We start from the raw sequence: 18,731 nt of genomic DNA, 5'->3' as shown, positions 1-18,731 counted from the left end.
GCTGGAACTCTCCTGTTTGTGAATAGGTGGAGTCTGCACAGTAGGGGGCTGATTCAGGGATTATTAGAGCCCAGGGAGAGGCAGGGGGGTGGCTGCAAAATACAGACAGCCAGAGAATAGAGGGGAACAGTGGACCGCAAAGGTAAACAAGGCCCTTAATCAATCAAAGGATGTTTGAAAGCAGGGAAGAGTAGAGAAAAAGCAGGATGTGAATGGAGGGAGCCAGCGGTTTGTGTAGGAGGTTATAAGTAGGGGAGCTGACTGTGACAGGAGAGCGGAGCAGACCTCAGCTGTTAGACGGGCCCAGTCCAGTCCTGATCATCGTTCCTACACTCCTGTCCTTGCTCTGTCCTATCTCACCTCTTTCACCGCTGCTTACCCTCCTGGTTGCCTCTGTCTGATCACTCCTTTTCCCTCCGTGGAGCCATGCACCCCCAGCGTCCTCTGCCCCAGGCCATGCCCTCCTCCTCTCTGGGGCAGAACCTGCGTGACTTGGCCATGGGCCTGGGACGAGGCAAGAACTTCCTGGGAGGAAACATCGCCTATGGTTGCATCCAGTCTGTGAAGGAGTGCCTCTACTTCCTCCTCTGCTGCTGGTGCATCAAAGAGATCCTGGACTGAGAGACTGGGAGAGAGAGGGTAGATCAAGTGATCTTAAATCAATTTTCCCTGTTTCTCAATTAGCTCCTATAGTGTTATTCCAGCTTTTATTTCATCAGACATGGAGTGTTTGATCAGCATTGCTGGCAAAGCATTGGCAAGTATGATTCTTCTCATTATGACAAGAAACTATATTTATAGCTCACAGCAAACTAAAAACTTTATAGAAATGTAACATTTTTGTACCACTAAAAGAAAAAGTACCCTTTTTGAGAAGTAACAGTTTTAGTGAATAACAGGTTTACTATATCATGAAATGATTTTATGGATAATGCACACATATTATCTCTTTCTTTCTGTTTTTCAGTGCCTATAGGATGCTCTTCCTGGCTTCCCAGGAGACAAACATGGAGTCCTAAATGTTGTGTTTTCAGATGCTGTAGCAGTTCAGTGTGGGGCTGGTTCAGACTTGCCTGAATTCAACCCAGCTGATCTGAGATCTTCAATGATATGACAACCTTGATTGTGATGTTGACCGGATAACAAGACAAACTGGTGTGATGAAGAAGAATAAAGGAACAAGTGAATGGAAAGATTTAAGCTTTATGTCTTTCATTTTGATTTGATGAATTTGTTTTATTGGATGAGAATTTATGGAAAGTCTGATTATTCAATGTTTATCTAAAGTTAAAGATGTGGACATTTTTCTGCAGAAAATAGTGTGGACACTGTTGTGTGAAATCATCCTGAAACATCCCCAGACTGAAGGCAGTAGGGTACATTCAAATCCATGTTAAAGTCCTCAGGTGGAACTGGATGCATTTGGATGTTGGGCGATTACCATAATCCTTCAAGTGAAAAGAAACTTAATTTCAGTTTTATTGATCTGAGTCTGAATAGAATAAACAAAACAAAAAAGAAAACAGTGAAATTAAGAGAAAACTAAAGTCCCTGTGTCATGTATGTGTCCTGGTAGCTAATGAGATTTTAAAGCCACATTTGCCTATTATTAATTTGATCCAGTAAAATAATTTTGCTGTATTGGCCTGTCAATTGCCTGTGCTGTGGTCCAATGGATGATCCAAGGCTCTTATGTGATAGCCACCAAAAATATCAACATCAACCTGGTGAGTGAATCAGTGAATCAGCACAAGCCTGTGGAATACCAGCGTTAAATGTCGGTGACTGCTGGTGTCACTTGCTTCGTTTAAAAACACATATGTAAGACATATAAGACATACATAAGACGGTGGGTATATTTTACATACCCACCATCACCTGCGTGTGTCAATCAATTTGGAAGTTTCCCAGTTGAGTGGTGTGATGCTGCATTGTCATTGGTCGAGATAGAGGACGAGGGGCGGGACGACAGTGAACGCTGTCTGTCGTTGGACGAGAGGCGCGTGGATCACGCAAGTTAGGAGGTGCGTTCCAAGTTCTTCTGAAGTTGGATGGAAAGACGCATTAGTACCGACTGTTGGAAAGTACCACCATACAGACTGTGGGGTTTAAACTAAAGCGACGGTACAAGGTAAGACTGACATGCATTTGGCTGCACGAGCCTATTTATTTCAAACTAACGACGCTGTTTTGTTACACACGTTGTTACATTGTCTCGACTACGTCGTTTGACACCCACTTTTTCCTGGTTGCTGGAGTGACTGTTCTAATGTCAAGTTGGAAGTACAAAGGATAGGTTTTCCGTAACAACTAACGTTAAAAGTTTGCGGGTTTTGTTATTTAGTACCTTACTTATGCTTCAAAGTTAATTCGTTTTATTTTCCTTTAAGCTCATCAAGCTCATTATGACAGTTCCTGTCAGAGGCTTCACACTCCTACACTCAAAGCAGACTGTATACATAATAATTTGGCGAACTGCCTTTGTTGATGATGCTGTGAAACGCTATGAACAATGAGTTGTTTATGATAAAACGTGATATAGCTGACAGTCTAACGCTTCTCTCCTAATGGCCTCTACTGTAGTTACTGGTCTGACCATTTTTGGTCATTTTTCCCTGTCGAGACCAAGATAAAAAAGATTAGGCCTACAATTGCAACCATATATTTGGTGGTGAATAAGTAAGAATGCATGTCCCCGTAATTGCCTAATGTAATTTTAGGTGACACATAAACTGAACTGATTGCAAAGTATTGTTGGTTATAAAAGTTAGTAAACAGAGGGAGCGTCCAGTGCACAGAGACAGTCTGGCAGGACGTCAAGCATTTGTTAACTTGCAAAGCTCAGACGTGAAGTGTGTAAGATACCCCAAAACTAAAACTTCAGATGCTAAATTAGTAAGTTATCCCTCTCTCAAAAAGATGAGAGGGTCAGGCCAGTCTGCATGCATTTGAAAAATATTTTTTGTCTCAGTTGAAAAAAAAAGCCCCCTTTTAAAAACTGTCCTTAGAATACATTGCTGCCTCTGTTGTGTTCCCTAAGGCCATATTCTGCATGCTCCCTCTTCCTCTCTCCAGTCAATCTCATCGTGGCTATATTTAGCTGGTATCTATTTAAGCCATTCCACTATATGCTCCACAATGCTCCTTGGGCCCCAGGCTACATTCAGTAGACTTCTCTTGGGAAGCACTCGATTAGAAGACCTAAATTGCAGTGCTGGGAGAGAATTGAATTTGGGGAGTGAAGTGTGTCATTACACAGAGAAAGTAGTGTTAAAGTAAATGGTTAGTATGTTCTGCATTCACTGAAGAGAACCAGACAGCACTCAGTAAATATGCATATCTGTTATATCATTCTCTACTGTGTGAAAGTAAAGGCTTTATAAAGCTGTAAGACCTTACACTTTGCCAGTATCTGGCCAGGTAGTACAGTAAGTGAATTGTTTTGTTTCTGGGCAGTTAAGAGCATCCACTGGTCAGTCAATCCGTGTGTTTCTGCTCCAGTGATCTAGGTCTGAATGGAGACTTCTTGGCCAAATAGATTGCCATATAAGCCATATAAATGCTTCTACCAAATATTGTTAAGCTGTAAAATGTATGATTCCTAAGTAATTTTGACATTTTGCAGACAGTTAAAAATGGGTGGTTTGTAAGCATCCATTAACCAGTCATTATTAGCAGCTTTGAAATGGACAACCCATTCTGCTGGATGTATATCTAGAACAGCACCAGCCATAGTTACCTCTGTCTCTGCCAAAGCATTCCCCAGCTAGTCAAAAGCCAGGGTGACCAAAAGGCCCACAACACAAACTAACTACTAATGAAGAACTGAATGCTCCCAGGAACTTAGACTTCCTGCAAACACACACAGTAATGTGTTAACAACGTGTTACAGTAGGTCCTTTATCAGCAGGATGGGTGAGGCTGAATGGCAATGGCATGTATTCAAATCCTGTGGATGTGTAAACAGAGGATGTAAATTTCTTTAAGCTGCAGAATAACCCTAACCCTAATAGTGAGCTAGTGACCGACCTCTATACAAACCCCACCTCACTTTGATTTGCAAGCTGCCACCTTGGTAAGTGTATTGTTCATTGTTCAAAAAAATGCCCTCCCCACTTACCATTTTAAGGATCTTGGATTTCGTTATTTGGAAAATCAAATGGCAGGCTTTGGTTAAGGGGGTATAAAGAACGGGAGGATATTGTATAGGACCTTCATCAGTCTCAACATTTAATTCCTGGTCAGTGATGTTTGTATGAATCTAACATGTACTGTACATTAAATTTGTTCTCAATGTTGTTCTTGTGTTGCAGGAGTCGGGCAAAGCCACTAGGGGGCCATGTCTGGCGGCAGCAGTGCTAACAACAGCTGGACGATCCTCACTCCTGAGGTATCGAGTCTCTCCATCTGAATGTGTCTGGGTGTCAGTGTTAGGGAGGGGATGTCACTCTGACTCTAAAGGGCACAAGAATATGTACGAATGACCTGAATGAAAAGGCAATGTTGTTAAAAGTGACAACTCCTTGTCCCAGCTGATTATCTTTTGGGTCACCTGAATAGGAAGTAGGTTTCTGTAATAAGACTTGGAAATTAGGTGGTATCAGGAACTGTCTCTCTCTTTTTCCTTTCCTCTTTTTTCTTATTTAAATCTTATTTGACCAGGCATGTTGACTTACGAAATTCTCATCTAAAGCAATAGCCTGAGGGATTTAGTTACACACATGTACACTCACATCTGGGAACTGCCCAGCACAACCACAGTCTGAGCAGTTGGTGGTTTAGTGCCGTGTTCAGTGGCACTTTGAAAAAACTCAAAGACAGACTGTGCATCCAGGTCGGCCTACATTGCTCTACTGATAATATCTGAATAGCATAATGCCTGTGTGTTTGTATGCATGTGACTGTCTGCTGTGTGTCTGTTTGATTCAGGAGACTGCTGCTGAAACCCTGCGGCCTCTGGCAGAGGGGACAGAGCCCCGTGAAGAAAGCAATACATCAACAGCCGAGCATGCAGGTGTTTATACACACTACCGCACATAATGAAAATGACACAGCATCTTGATTGCTCTAAATGACTCCCCATTCTCCTTCTGTGTCTGTGTTTGATGAGCCAGGCGGTGGGGCGGAGAGCCGGCCTGCAGAGGGTGCAGCGTCTGCAGAGGAGGAGCACCAGGTCAGACACCAACACACCATGTTCTACTGCGTTATAGTAGCTACTATGTGTTAAATGGCTTTGTTGAATACTTAGTTGTGTTTGGCCAGTGAAGGCATTCTGAGGTCTGTTATTTCTAAATAACAGATCATTGTTTCATATAACCACTGTTATATGAAAGACCACTGTTATCACATCTAATCATATAACTCTGCAGTCAAGAAGTCCAGTCACTTTTTTTATTTCTAATCAAATTAACCAGTGACACCTTGTGCCAAAAAGACGTTACACCTTGGCTACTACAGACAAGCTCTTGTTAAGCTAATTTAGAAACATGGAAGATTTTCTAATATTACATTTAATTTATTCAGAGAGCACAAAACTTGGATAATTGCTGATTAGAGGCTGAACACAATCTTACCAGATTTGTTGGCGTTGCTGCGGTTGCAATTCTGCGACTATGAAAGTTGAGGATGTTGGCTGCAGATGTTTATGTTTGCAGTCCTGCTGAACTAGTTTTTTTTGGCCTGTTTGTGCCGTGTAATATGCGGGATCATGTAGAGGGAGCTGGTCATTATTGCAAAACAAAAACCTCTTCAGGCTCTTCAAGATCCCTCGGTTTTGCCTCAAGGTCTTGATTCACTCTGTCAGGGCTTTTTTTGCAATAATGACCACTCACTGTACATTATCCCTTACGTAATACCTTAAGGAATTTTAATGACCTGATTCTTGTCCCCAGGTATCAGAAGAAAAAGAAGCAGAGCTTAGTGGAGACACTGTCACTGTCACTGGTCCTGCCGATCACCCCACCCACACGCCCCCCCCTGTCAGCGACGTCCCCCCTCCCTCCACTTTAGACGTCCCCACCCACTCCGTCCCCGGTGGTGATGGACTCAACCAATCAGAGGGCCTGCCCGAGAGCCCGGCACAGTCCAGCCCCGACCCCGATTCGTTCTCTGACTCCTACACCCACATAAGCCCTTCCCCTGATGATCCCCCGGCCTCACTGCTGTCCACGGAGACTCTGGGAGGGGTGGAGCTTATTCAGGAAGAGGAGAGACTTGCACAGGAAGAAACACTGCATCCACTAAATGGGGAGGAGCTTGAACAGGAAGGGGAGGAGTCAGAGCTTTCTCAGAGGGTGACTGACTTGGGGAAACAGGCAGGTATGACAACAAGAATCCAAAACATTTGACTGTGGTGGTTTGATTGTGTATTTGCCTTGAAACTTAAAAAAAAATCAAAGTCTGTGGGATACATTTTACATACAGTACAAGCTTCTTTTCGTCAGGTCACCATTACATTACCATTAAATTAACTTCAACATCAGTCTTTATTATTATATATGTATGACGGATAATGCTCTTGGTATATGTGTGGCAAAGATCGTCAGATTATATCTATAATTTATACCATCTCTGTGTTTGTGATTTCCTTTCACAAAATGTGTACACATAATTTGGTATGGTGCGTGTGTGTGTGTGTGTTTTTTGTTTTTTGTTTTTTTGTGGGACTAAGCTCTGTGTATTGTATGTTTGTGTTTGAAGTGTACTTGGTGGACCAGCTGGTTATGGACTTGTTCAGTATCTGGGCCAGGAGGTTGTCTGGAGAGGCTGTGGTCGGTATGAGGAAGGGAGCATGATGTGACAGAGAAGCTCTTAGTTGCATGACACCTTGCGGCAGTAAATTGGCTTCAGAGGGACTGGGACCTCTAAAGTTTTTTGCAGTGTGGTGTTTTTGGTCTACAGCTCTTTTGCCTCGCTGCAGCATTGGAATATTCTTTAGTCTTCTTTTGCTCTGTTGTGCATAACTTACACACAAAGTTTTTATTCGCCCACTAAAATTCAGTATAAGTGGGTTCTTTACAGTGCCCATTTATAGTACCATTTCACCTGAATGGTAAAACTTGATGAGAGTAGTTTGGACTTAATATGTCCTATAAAGATTGTTGATTCCAGTTGCCAGAAGTTCGAAAACAATGCACTTGAGAGCTGAATTGTTTTATAGACCTAAGGTTTAAGCCTTATGTATGTAGTTTGGTGGAAATTATGCAATGCCAATGGAGCAAATCAACCAGATGTACCACAGCAGAACCGATAAAGATGCAAGTCTCAGCTCCCATGAGGTTGGTCTCATACTGCAGCATTAGACCAAAGTGACAGCGCTACAGCGCCTGTGCTATCTAACATCAGCTCTGGAACTGCAAGAGCAAATTTATGCCCCAATAAAGTGCCTCGGCTTTTGTTTAAAAAGTAAATATGTCAATTAAACTGACTTATGTATACCCTGAAAGTAAGTAAAGCACTATTTTTCTCACCTTTGCCTTCAGGGTATCCATAAAATTGATGAAACCTCTAAAAAACATGAAGTAATCGTCAAAATAGACTTTACTGTTGTTCATGCTCTTGCCTTCTCCTGCTCCAGACTCCCCTGTGGATTCAGAGGTGGCGGAGGAGAAGAAGGGAGAGGAGGGAGAGCCAGAGGTGAGGAGGAGATCTCTCTTGGCAGCTCTGGAGCGGATCGGAAGGAGTGAGGAGGAAGAGGAGGGAGAGGAAGAATTTCAGCTCCCACAGCAAGAGGAAGACAGTGGGTTCTCTGTGAACAAGTGCATCCTGGGTGCTGTTATTCTGTTAGGCCTCGGGACCATCTTCTTCTCAGGTAGGCCTCACCATGTGTGCAGTTGGGAATTTTTTTTTGTGAATTTTTAGATGCATTAGGCCTTTTAAAGTGAGGTTAGATTGAGGAAAGTAATGACTGACAGCGGCCTAGTTGAAGGCCGTTCTGAGACTGAGGTGTATTATACCTACAGGTGTCTTCATGGACCTGGATGAGGGTAGGTTGTGTGTGTGTGTTTGTGTGTGTGTATGTGTGGACTTGCCCACAGGTGTGAGTGTGATAGTGACAATATGCATGTGTTTTGAATGTGTGTGCATGAAAAAAAACCTGTTTTTGCATCTGACACTTGGCTGTATTTTCCCTAGAATGCACTGCACACTTTTAAACTTGTGTGTATGCAGTATGGCTTATTCTCCGTTGTCGGGTGAAAACCTTGTACCGTATCTCTAAAATGTAAACTTTTCAGGAACTAAGAAAAACACCCTCCTTTTTAGCTTGATGACAATACATTTTTTAGTTTATTCAGTGGGTTTTGAAAGGGTTTCATAAGTCAGAGGGTCGTGGAACTTTCTCAGCTCATAAAGCACCATGTAATCTTTGAAAATCACCAAAATTGGAGTTACGAGGTTTTCACTATTTCACAACAATATTTTCCCCACCTTATGATTTTTGATGAAATGATATATACTGTATGTCCTTTATCTACTAAATTGAAGAATACACACTTTTGTAGTGAAAAGGCTTTGAGTGTTGCTTGGCATGGTGCCACCTTGGCAGTTCTGTTCATTTCTCTCCAGTGGTTTTGTGCATCTTTATGTTTGTGTGTTTTTTCAGTAATGTACATTGCAGTGTATTGCTTTTGCTCATGTTCTTTGACAAGTGAATTATGCACATGGACATGGAAGTAAAGCTTTGCATAATCATTTGCAGAGAGTGACTATGGTGCAAGGGATCTGAGAGATGCAGAGGTGCCTGTAAAACAGGTCAGTCTCAAGTTCTTCATTTCTCTTCCTCCCTCCATTCTCTTTTTGTTCTCTTCCCGCTAGTCTGACTTTTATTCATAATATATGCCATTTGGTGGATTTTACCCAAAGCACCTTACAGTACAATGAGTACCACCACATACATTTTTAGCATGGTATTCTCAGTAGGAATCCAACCCCTAACATTGGCAGTGTTAGTGCCATCGCCATCATCAGTGTTAGTGCCATCGTTAGTGCCAAATTTGAGAAGTCACAGTCTTACTATTGTGTTGTGTGTGTATATGTTCACAGGAATGGCTTAACCCGGAGGTTCCTCCACCCCCAGTAGACACTGACAGTACAGAGCTTCTGAATAAGTTAGCCAAAGGAAACCAGCAGATTTCTGTGCTGCAAGCCCAACTTCAGGTATGACTCCATTCTGTCTCTCAGCTAATCGCTTCTCTGTGTGTGTGCATGCTTTGTGCATGTGTGCGTGAATGTGTGTGTGTGTGTGCGTGTGTGTGTGTGCGCATACACGTGTCACTGAGTGTGTGGTATTCTCACAGGATCCCCTTTTCTCTTTTTTTTGTTCTTTTTTTAATCAGGCACAGAAAGACGAGCTAAAAGTAGCCAAGGGACAGGCAGCAGAGGGAGCAAAGGAGCGGCTGCGGAGGGAGGAGGTGGAGAGGGAAAACGTAGGCTGAAGAAAGAGATGGCGTCTCTCCCTGTCCTTCACAAAGAGAACGAGAGGATGAAGCGAGAGCTGGAGTCTGTCCCGGCCCTTCAGAAAGAACTAGAAACACTGAGAGCCACTGTGACTGAACTTAAACTCCCCACAGGTACAAAGGGACAGAGGGAGGTGCGGAGGGAGGAGGTGTAGAAGGATGATAGTTGTTAGAAGGAGGGCTAGGGGAAGTGTAGAGGTTTCTTCCTTTTTTCCTCTTGCTCTAATTCTCTCTTTAATATCCATGTCTCATCTTTGTTGTTTTAGTGACTCTGTGTTTTTCCTTCATCAGCCAGTGAAGCGGCTCCATCTCCTGTGAATCCCACTGCATCGCCCCCCACTGGCCAGGCAGGGGACAGCAGGCAGGGCACAGCTGGAACTGCAGAGAGACAGACCAAGAAACCATGGGAGGGAGAGATGGTAGAGAAGAAGAAAGAGTGGAAGAAGGAGAAACACGACATGGGCGAGAGGAAAGAGTGGAAGGAGAGAGAGAAATTTGAGGGAAAGATGGAGAGAAAAAGGAACGCAAAGATGGAGGGAAAACAGAATGGAAAGAGAAGGAATGGAAAAAGGGGAAACATGAGGAGGGAAAATACGACCAGGAGAAACGTAAGGAAGGTAAGCAGTCGAGGCAAAGTGAAGAGAAGAAAGAATGGAAGGAGAGAGGAGACTGGAAGAAAGTAAAGGCTAGCAGAGGGGATGAAGGAAAGCCATGGAAGGATAGAGAAGGGAAAAAGGAATGGAAGGAAAAGAGTGAGAGAAAAGAAAGGAAGGAGGAGAAAGACTGGAAAAAGGGAAAGCATGAGAAATCGAATGACGGTAAGCAATGGAGAGGTAAGGAGGAGAAGAAAGAGAGGAAGGGAGGGAAAGATGATAGAGAGTGGCACAAAGGCAAGGAGGAATGGAAGGGAGAGAAGGAGTGGAAGAAAGGGAAAGATGGCTACAAGGAAAGTGGCAAAGAACGGAAAGAGAAATTGGAGAAAAATGACTGGAAGGAGAAAGGAGAGAAAAAAGATTGGAAGGAGAAAGGAGAGAAAAAAGAAGGGAAGAAAAACGGCGACTGGAAGAGTAAAAATGGCAAAGACCACGGTAAAGAATGGAAGGGAAAGGATGAGAGGAAACAGTGGGAAAAGAAAGAGCGGTCCAAAGAAGGAGAGTGGAAGAGAGAGGGACCGAAAGAGGAAAGGAACAATGGAGATTGGAAAAAGGACAGAGGAAACAAACACAAAAATGAGCGCAAACATAACGAATATGAGAATCAACACGAGCACCGTAAAGAGCATCTGTGGCAGGGTCCAGGAGACAGAAAACCCCCTCACAAACACCGCCAGCCCTCCCTGGAACAGCCGGACTACTGGGTCCACCAGAGGGACAGGCTCCAGCACAACCCAGACCCCCAAACCACTGTGACTCCGTGGAGACCTGCGCCCAGGCTGAGGGGCTGATCCCCGTCCCCTTGCCCGAGTTCGAGGCCATCCTCCAGGGTTACCTAGCCAAGGCGGAGGGGGCGGGAGTGGACGCTTCCAAGAGAGAGGAGCTCAGTAAGCTAGCCACAGAGTTCTTCAAGGACGGAGTCTTTGTCCACGACCAGATGAGCTTTCAAGATTTTGTGGAGGATGTGGGTGACATTTTGGAAGATATGGTGGAAGGAGATGAGGACGGAGGAGGGGAGGAGGATGAAGCAATCGAGGAAGAAATGGATGGGTTTGAGAGAGAAGTCATGGATAAGTTTTCGGTGCCAGGGGCTGGGGAGAGGGCGGAGGAGAGGAAGAAAGGGGAGTGGAGGAAGGAGAGCGGAAGAGGACGTGGCTGATGGACTGAAAGAATGGATGGATTGGTCATACAACGAAAGAAACAGAAAATGAGAGGATGGATGAGTGGGGTTATTCAAAGGGAACACTTCATATTGGACCACACATGCTTACGAGTATAAACTTATCTTTTCATCTTATTTTCACACCTTCCGTTTGTTCTCTCCACAACCTGATACAGATATTCAACGTAAATTAAATTTCACTGTTTTGGTGGTTTTGTATTTCACCTGTTCAAATGTGCTCACACTAATACACACTGATACACAAAGCACTACCATCTACATCTTACCAGATTTTTTTAGGAGGATGTGATGAAGTTGAATCTTAACTCACTCACTTAATACTCACAGCCTTCATGTGGTCTTTCTTCTAATGTCCTGTCACAAACACCTGAGCTTTTCATTCATGACTGACTGAGTGCCTGCAGCCAATGGTGACATTTCTGCAGGCAATGTTACTGTCAAAACTCGTTAGAGTTGAATGTTATTCTGCTTTGATTCTCACCTCCAGAATAGATACTGTACAGTTTATTTACAGAACATCTCTTCCTCTGAAAACACTGTTGTGCACTGTTGAAGTCACCCTTTTCATCCAAAAGGCCCGTACCTATGTCAGCTTTATGTGTTATTTGTTTATCCCTAACTCTTAACGATTTGAAGATAATCTTTCTGACATTAATGAATAGTTTTAATGAAGGGTGCAGTAAACATGGACTACTGAAAAGGTGTAGTGAATGTATTATTTGAAATTAGAAAGGTCTGCATTAATTTTCTTTTGAATGTTTGTACATATTGCACTAAACACACATTTGTTAAAGAACTATGCTGATATGAGGAAACAGTTAACTTATTGTATTGAGGTCAGCATAACATGGTACATCTATGTCTCTAAGGTCTCTCTGGGCACATAAAAAATGTATCATGTCATTTCAGGTACAGATTCATGTTGTGCACTAAAATGTCTTTAATTCTTGTATTGCAACATTTGTTTATATGAATCAGTTTGGCACTTAGTTTTCAAGAAAGCACACATTTACTGTTCCCTGTTTACACGCCAGCTTGAAAAAAAGGTTGGTGATTTAAGAGCCTATAGCCACTTAGAAATTGTTTTTCAGGGGGTTCGATGCCGCAAACTGTGTGGGCTTCGCGGCAGCATAGAGAACTTTGTATGTTAGGATGTTCATATTTGACCATATTATTGTAATAAAAGCAGTAGCCTATAATAAATTTAGCGTATCCCTGTGATGAAAAACTTTGTATTTTGTCTTATATTCACTCACCTGCTAGCACTGAACATTAGCTGTTTTAAGCCAGTGACTGCAGTGTATTTTCTGTTGACACCTTCTGAGAAAATTAGCTATTTTAGAGGTGCATAGATCAACTCGTTTTGATAAACAGATCTCAGTTCCTCTTTCACGCTTCATCTGAATTTGGTACAGTGGGATTGTACCTCAGACTGAAGCCCTGGTGGTTCTAGGAGGTTACAAAGTAGGTGAGGTCTTCATTTCTATTGAATATTAATAATAATGTTGTGGCTGTTTGAACAATAATCTTACCTGTTTTTGCTGACTTGGAAAGAAAGTGGAATCTGTAAAGGGAAATGCTGATTAAGTGCTGAGAGATAAATATAACCCAGCTCTGACTCAAGGAAATCTCATATAGTTGCTAGAATTTCTTACATATTACAAAAAAACAATATGCATACCTCCTTGAACACTACAGAGGTTTTATGCAGTTACATTTCATTATATATGACTTCTTCATTCTTATAAACTAATAGCCAATTCCTTATTGTCATTGTCTCTTATACAGGCAAAGCTCTCATTATGGGTTGTAAGCCTTGGTCCTGTGTAAGTATGTGTGTGAGTGTGCTGCTGCTGCGCGCTCTGTGTGGCGGGGGGGGTGTGGAGGCTCTGATCAGACAGTTTTGTGACTGGTTTGAGGAGGATGAGTATGTTCAGAAGGACATCGGAGGCACCATTCAGTGTCAACATACGCCGGGCCTGGGACCCTATACAGAGTGTGCTGATGTTACTAATCTAAGGTGGGCTCAGTTTCCAGTACCAACAATTGAATCAGATCTTAAATACAGAAAGGTTGTATTACCATGACAAAATAATATCATACATAGTGAAGATATGATTCACCTGGCACTATTCACATTTCTGCTTTTCCAAAAATTTTGGTGGATTGTGAATGCAAATTTCCTTTGTTCTTGCAAATCGATTCTTAGTGTTTCAATATCTGTCTAAAGGTTAGGCCTGAAGGAGGTGTTTCCTGACACTCGGACCCTGTGTATCCGTCACTCTGACTCCTTCCTCCCTCATGCTTCCTTCTCTCACCTCCCCTCACTGGAGATGCTAGAGCTGGATGGAGGACTGGCTAAGGTACATTATGAAGTCTGGTCTTTCTGGCCTGGCCCAAGGGGTGTGTAGGAAGGTTATGACAATCTTTGTGAGAATGAAAAGTTGTGTAGCCTCCACTGTCTTTTTCCAGGTGTCTACTGGGGCCTTCTCTGGTTTGTCCAAACTGCGTTTCCTATACATCAACACCTACCCCACTGGTGCAGGCTGCGTGAACTGCACCTTGGAGTTGGGTGCTTTCCAGGGTCTGGCTAGCCTGGAGGAGCTCACCCTGATAGGGGTGTGTCTGTCTGTCGTCCCCCAAACGCTGCTGTTTCCCCTGGTGGGGCTGAGGAAGCTGACAGTAAATCAGGTGGGAGTGCGGGACCTGGGGGAGGTCTTCTGCCTACTCATCCAGGAGATGAAGAGCTTCCAGACTCTGGAGCTTTTGAACAGCCAGGTGGCAACTATCAGGAACAGAGGCTGTGTGAATAGGTATGGGACTGGTTCAAAGCTTTGGCTCTATCTGTTCTTTTGCAGTACATTAACTAAACTTCACAGTTCATATATATACTGTATTTGACTTCAGTTGTATCCCATCCTGTTCATCCAAGGGCTGGATCTGATGCCTGGCCAACTGAAGTCCTTTCCAGGGTCCAGGATTTGGATCTGCAGGGAAACCCAGTCCAGACTGTGGAGTCTGGCTCCCTGTCTGTGTTCCAAAGCCTGTCCAGGGTGGGCCTGAGTCTCCAGGACACCTGGGTGGGTCAGCTGTGGGAGTCAGGGATAGGCAAGGTGGCTGAGGTATATATATCAAGTTATATCAAGGACTTCTCTCCAACTCTGGATGAAATGTGCACACTGGTGACCAAACTGGGAGTGCAGTCCTTAGAAATGTACAAGGTCCATGTCAGAAACTTCAGCATGCAGGCCATGAGCAGGTATGTCAAAAGTTTCTCACACTCAATGATGACATGTATATACTCAAGCTGAATGTTAAATATAACTTTTACAATTCAGGAATGTTGACTATATTATACTTGTAATGTGATCATGTAAAAGGCCCTTTAGCCATACTATGTAACCAGAGGTAAAATGCAGCATCCAGGCTAATAATCTTTTCCAACCTGGGTTTCAAGGTGTGGAGGCGGTCTGAGGGAACTGTCTCTTAGCTTTGCCAAACCCCAGGGTCTGGAATTGGACTTCTGGACCACCACACCCGGGATGCAGACTCTGGAGATGACCTGGACTCAGCTAAGCAATGCCTCATTCTGTGCTGCAGGGAGAGGCGCTGTGTGGAACCTGACATCCCTCCTACTGCCTGCAAACTACCTGACTCAGATCAACACTGACCAGGTATCAGGAATCAGATGGTCCAGGTCATTCCTATCTTTAGACCATTCCGGAAAGAAATTGTTGACCTATAATTACGGCCAAAGGAACACATGTAGTGCTATGTAGAATCTTTTGTTTTTACTGCATGGTGTGGCCATAATTTTGCTTCAGGTGACATCATTATTGCTGTCATTTTCAGTTTGCTTGCATGCCTCTCCTGGAGAAGCTAGACCTCAGTAACAACTACATTGCTGCTCTGGTTCCGAGGGCCTTCCATGGCCTGGCCAGGTTGCACATCCTCAAGCTTGCCCAGAACCACCTCACTCACCTGAGAAGCCATTACTTTGAGGAACTGCCTGCTCTGGAGGTAATGAGATGTGAAGATTTTATATGTGTGTGTGTGTGTGTGTGTCGAGGGGGGTTGTATGCATGCATTTGTCTGAATATTTCCCAGGGCTTTAATGGTGTGATCCTACACTGATCAGGTGCTGGACCTGGATGGAAACAGGATTGACACTGATGGCATAGAAGAGGGCGTGCTTAGGAAACAGCGTGAGCTCCGTGATTTGACCCTGGGGCCAATAGACGTCATCTATGAGCTACACCTCAACCTTCTGTTTTACGACTTTCCTCCTAAACTCCAGAGATTTCACATTAACGTTGGTCCAGGGACCAACTTCAACACAGGGCAGCTTGCTCCACCGGAGAAGCCCTTTGTCATGGAGATCATAGGGGATTTTGTCTCTTTACTAAACTGCGACAACCATCTATTCCCCAAGGTGCGGGAACTCACAGTGCGGGGACAGCAGGTATTCTTCTATTTGTAGATCCACCATCTTGTTTATAATTCCCATTTTAAATCTATGCCCTGCTGCAGCTACATGAGCTGCCACTGTTTGTAGTTCTGTGCTTTACCCTGCATGTTTTATTACAGTCTGAGAGAAAAATGTTCTCTCTCAAATAAAGGAGCAGAAGGGTACGTTTTTCATCTGCAGCCAAATGTTCGCAGCTGCCTACTTCCCTAATCTGGAGTCCTTTGAGTTCTGGGCCGACCCGGAGAGGTTTACCATTAGCTATGCTCCCATCAACCAGCTACGAAAGCTCAACAGGCTCAAGTTGGTCAACCTGAACTTCTCCAACCATTCAGACCCAAGTGTTATCTTCAGGAACCTGACCCAGCTCAGGAGCCTGGTGCTGATCAACTGTAGACTCAATTTCCTTACCAAGGTGCATATCTTCATCTGGTGATTACACTGTTGTCTTTGTTGTTGTCATGACTCATAACCCTTGCTTCTCTTTTTTCATCAACTGGTTGCCATCTGTCTGTCTGACTGTCTCTGTTTTTCACTCTGGACATATTTTCTCCAACCAGACTATGTTTGCGGATCTGGTTTCCCTGCGTCTGTTGCGTCTGTACAGTGAGAATCCTCTGTTACTGTTGCACGGCGTGTTCCTGCCCCTCGTCCATCTGTCCACTGTGGTATTTGACCATGTGGACCTGCGCTGTGACTGCTCCAACGGATGGCTGTTGGAATGGGCTGAACACTCACCACGTGTACAGGTCAGCATAGACTCCTTTAGCTATAATTTGTTATCTGTACTTAAGTCTAACATTTGACAATGGCATAACATTTGTCACTTTGACTATCACTTGTCTTCATATATCTGTCTATATCAATTCATGCATTGACTGAACATGTCAATTTATTCCTTATTAGTGACTTGTTTGTGACTTGTGCTATTGGTGATAACTGATTGGTTATTGACCTGTTTTCCAGGTCTTGTCCCTGCAGCACCAGCAGTGTGTGTGGCACTACCGAAGAATCAACTTCTTGTCCACCATGGAGCGTCTTTGCCAGACCGATGTCGACTTCCTCCTCTACATCTCCACGGCGATAGCCTCGTCTGTCCTCCTCTGCTCCTCGCTGGGTTATCGCTTCCTCCGCTGGCCCTTCCTCATCCTCTTCTTCCGTGTGCGTGGATGGGTGGAGCGCCGCCTGGGCCGGGGGTGGTGGAGGAAGAGGAGGGCAGGGAGAAGAGGAGGAGAAGGGGTAGTGGAGGAAGAGCTGTTGGAAGGAGAGGAGGTTCGCTACGATGCCTTTGTGTCGTTCAGCAGTCGTGATGAGGCTTGGGTACTGGGAGAGATGGCCCCCAGGCTGGAGCTGGAGGGAGGGCCGCGACTTCGACTCTGTCTGCACCACAGAGACTTCGAGGTGAGATTGTCTGAGTCCAGAAATAGGAGAACTAGTCCAGATGGCCAGTGAGATCTCATAAGATAAATCAATATTTATAGAAATAAAAGTGATTCTCAGCCAGTCACCTGGATTTTATTCCCACTGGAAAAAGCAAGATATTGTCAGCCAATCAAAACTGCTGTTCTGCAGCTTCAATTTAGCTCAGCTGAGGTAAAATCAAGTGAACACAGATTCTGCCAGTGAATGCTCTCTATTTGCTAACAGAATCATGAAGCAATTTGTACTGCTTTTGGGCCAATATGCCCCAACCACCAAGAAATCATCCAAAAATTGAGTTTGTATTTTTAGACTTCTGGAAGGACTGGCTATGCCCTGAAAGGCTGACAAAGTGGTTTTCAGCCAGTTGAACACACAGCACACTAGTCAAGAAGAGGCCCATGGAAAGTGGAACATCTAATTTAAAAGTAGCAGAGAGGAAAGAAAGAGAGGAGATCTGAAAGGAAGCGAGGAATAGAGGAGGGAAAGAGCAGTAAGTAAGAGTTCGGGATGAGAGTAGTGGACTTTTACAATTTGAACTGTGCTTCTGTCTCCCATTTATACATTTTTAAACAAAACTGGGCTACTAACAATTCAACCAGACCAGTAGAAATTTTGTTCTACTCTAGCGAGTTATTGTCCAAAGTACTCAAGCCTCCCTCAATCCTGTATTGTATGTCTTGTAATGTGTTACCACAAATTAGCGGTCAGCCATGTCAAATTCCTTGTTCACCTGTTGTACTTGGTGAATAAAAGTGATTCTGATTCCGACTTCTGATCACATCCATCCATCCATCCATCCATCCATCATCTATCTACTGATTTTTCCAATCACCCACCACCTGACAGTAGCTTAAGGACTGTGTCTTGTGTGCAGGTGGGCAAGGGCATTGTGGACAACATCGCAGAGAGTATCTACAGCAGCAGGAAGACCGTGTGTGTGCTGAGCAGACGCTACTTGCGTAGTGACTGGTGCGGCCTGGAGTTGAAGGTGGCCACACACCGCCTGCTCTCTGAGCAAAGCCATCAACTCATACTCATCTTCCTGGAGCACATCTCCCCCTTCGAGCTCTCTGCCTTCCATAGGTAATGGAGATTCACATGTATGAGAACGCAGAAAAACACACACACACAAGTACAAGTGGTTACATTTGTTTATCTATCCATATATGCAGACAAGCACACAAAAACATATATGTTGTGTGATATACTGCAGACTGGCTAAGTTGGCTAGGACCAGGACCTACCTGGACTGGCCTGAAGATGAGGGGGAGAGGGTGACCTTCTGGGAGCGTCTCCGCCGTAACATCGCAGAGAGAGACTGAACCGGTGAGCAGAGCATCTGGGACCTGGTATCAATGGCTAAAGCTAGTCTCTTCACAGGAGCAGGATAAAAGTAGATTTCATCCTTTCATCCTGTCACAATGAAATGAAAAATGACTTTTTCACCTTGTCAGCAAATTCCCTATCATAACATACACCTATTTTACAATAAATGCCAAACAATATATATATATATATATTTCTCATAATGTTATATCAGAATGACCTTACTT

General features: G+C 43.9%; 3 protein-coding genes across 3 annotated transcripts; all 3 read left to right on the top strand.

Annotated features, from left to right (window-relative positions):
- Positions 1-426: 426 nt before the first annotated feature.
- lenep (lens epithelial protein) lies at positions 427-621 on the top strand. Its single transcript, XM_071529188.1, has one exon. The coding sequence runs from the start codon at positions 427-429 to the stop codon at positions 619-621; it is 195 nt and encodes a 64-aa protein (XP_071385289.1).
- Positions 622-2,035: 1,414 nt separating this feature from the next.
- pbxip1b (pre-B-cell leukemia homeobox interacting protein 1b) lies at positions 2,036-12,505 on the top strand. Its single transcript, XM_071529267.1, is given in 14 exon segments — positions 2,036-2,131; positions 4,314-4,390; positions 4,930-5,014; positions 5,115-5,173; positions 5,892-6,318; positions 7,577-7,810; positions 7,962-7,985; positions 8,699-8,751; positions 9,043-9,156; positions 9,336-9,423; positions 9,426-9,569; positions 9,747-9,953; positions 9,956-10,854; positions 10,857-12,505. Coding segments are annotated over 13 exon segments (2,796 nt in total). The 5' UTR covers positions 2,036-2,131; positions 4,314-4,339; the 3' UTR covers positions 11,268-12,505.
- A 618-nt stretch (positions 12,506-13,123) lies between these two features.
- LOC139652217 (toll-like receptor 12) lies at positions 13,124-18,521 on the top strand. Its single transcript, XM_071529205.1, has 12 exons — positions 13,124-13,311; positions 13,522-13,654; positions 13,764-14,104; positions 14,224-14,550; positions 14,749-14,965; positions 15,144-15,311; positions 15,430-15,738; positions 15,911-16,171; positions 16,317-16,505; positions 16,723-17,157; positions 18,053-18,261; positions 18,392-18,521. The coding sequence occupies exons 1-12, from the start codon at positions 13,124-13,126 to the stop codon at positions 18,498-18,500; spliced, it is 2,886 nt and encodes a 961-aa protein (XP_071385306.1). The 3' UTR covers positions 18,501-18,521.
- Positions 18,522-18,731: the final 210 nt, after the last annotated feature.

This window comes from Centroberyx affinis, unplaced genomic scaffold (genome assembly GCF_046629955.1).
Source record: "Centroberyx affinis isolate AG114_WGS23_722 - 3 ecotype Tasmania unplaced genomic scaffold, CSIRO-AGI_Caff_v1 ptg001775l_1, whole genome shotgun sequence".
Lineage (NCBI taxonomy): Eukaryota > Metazoa > Chordata > Actinopteri > Beryciformes > Berycidae > Centroberyx > Centroberyx affinis.
Note: the sequence above shows the minus strand (reverse complement) of the source record. Positions and strands in the feature narration are given on the sequence as shown.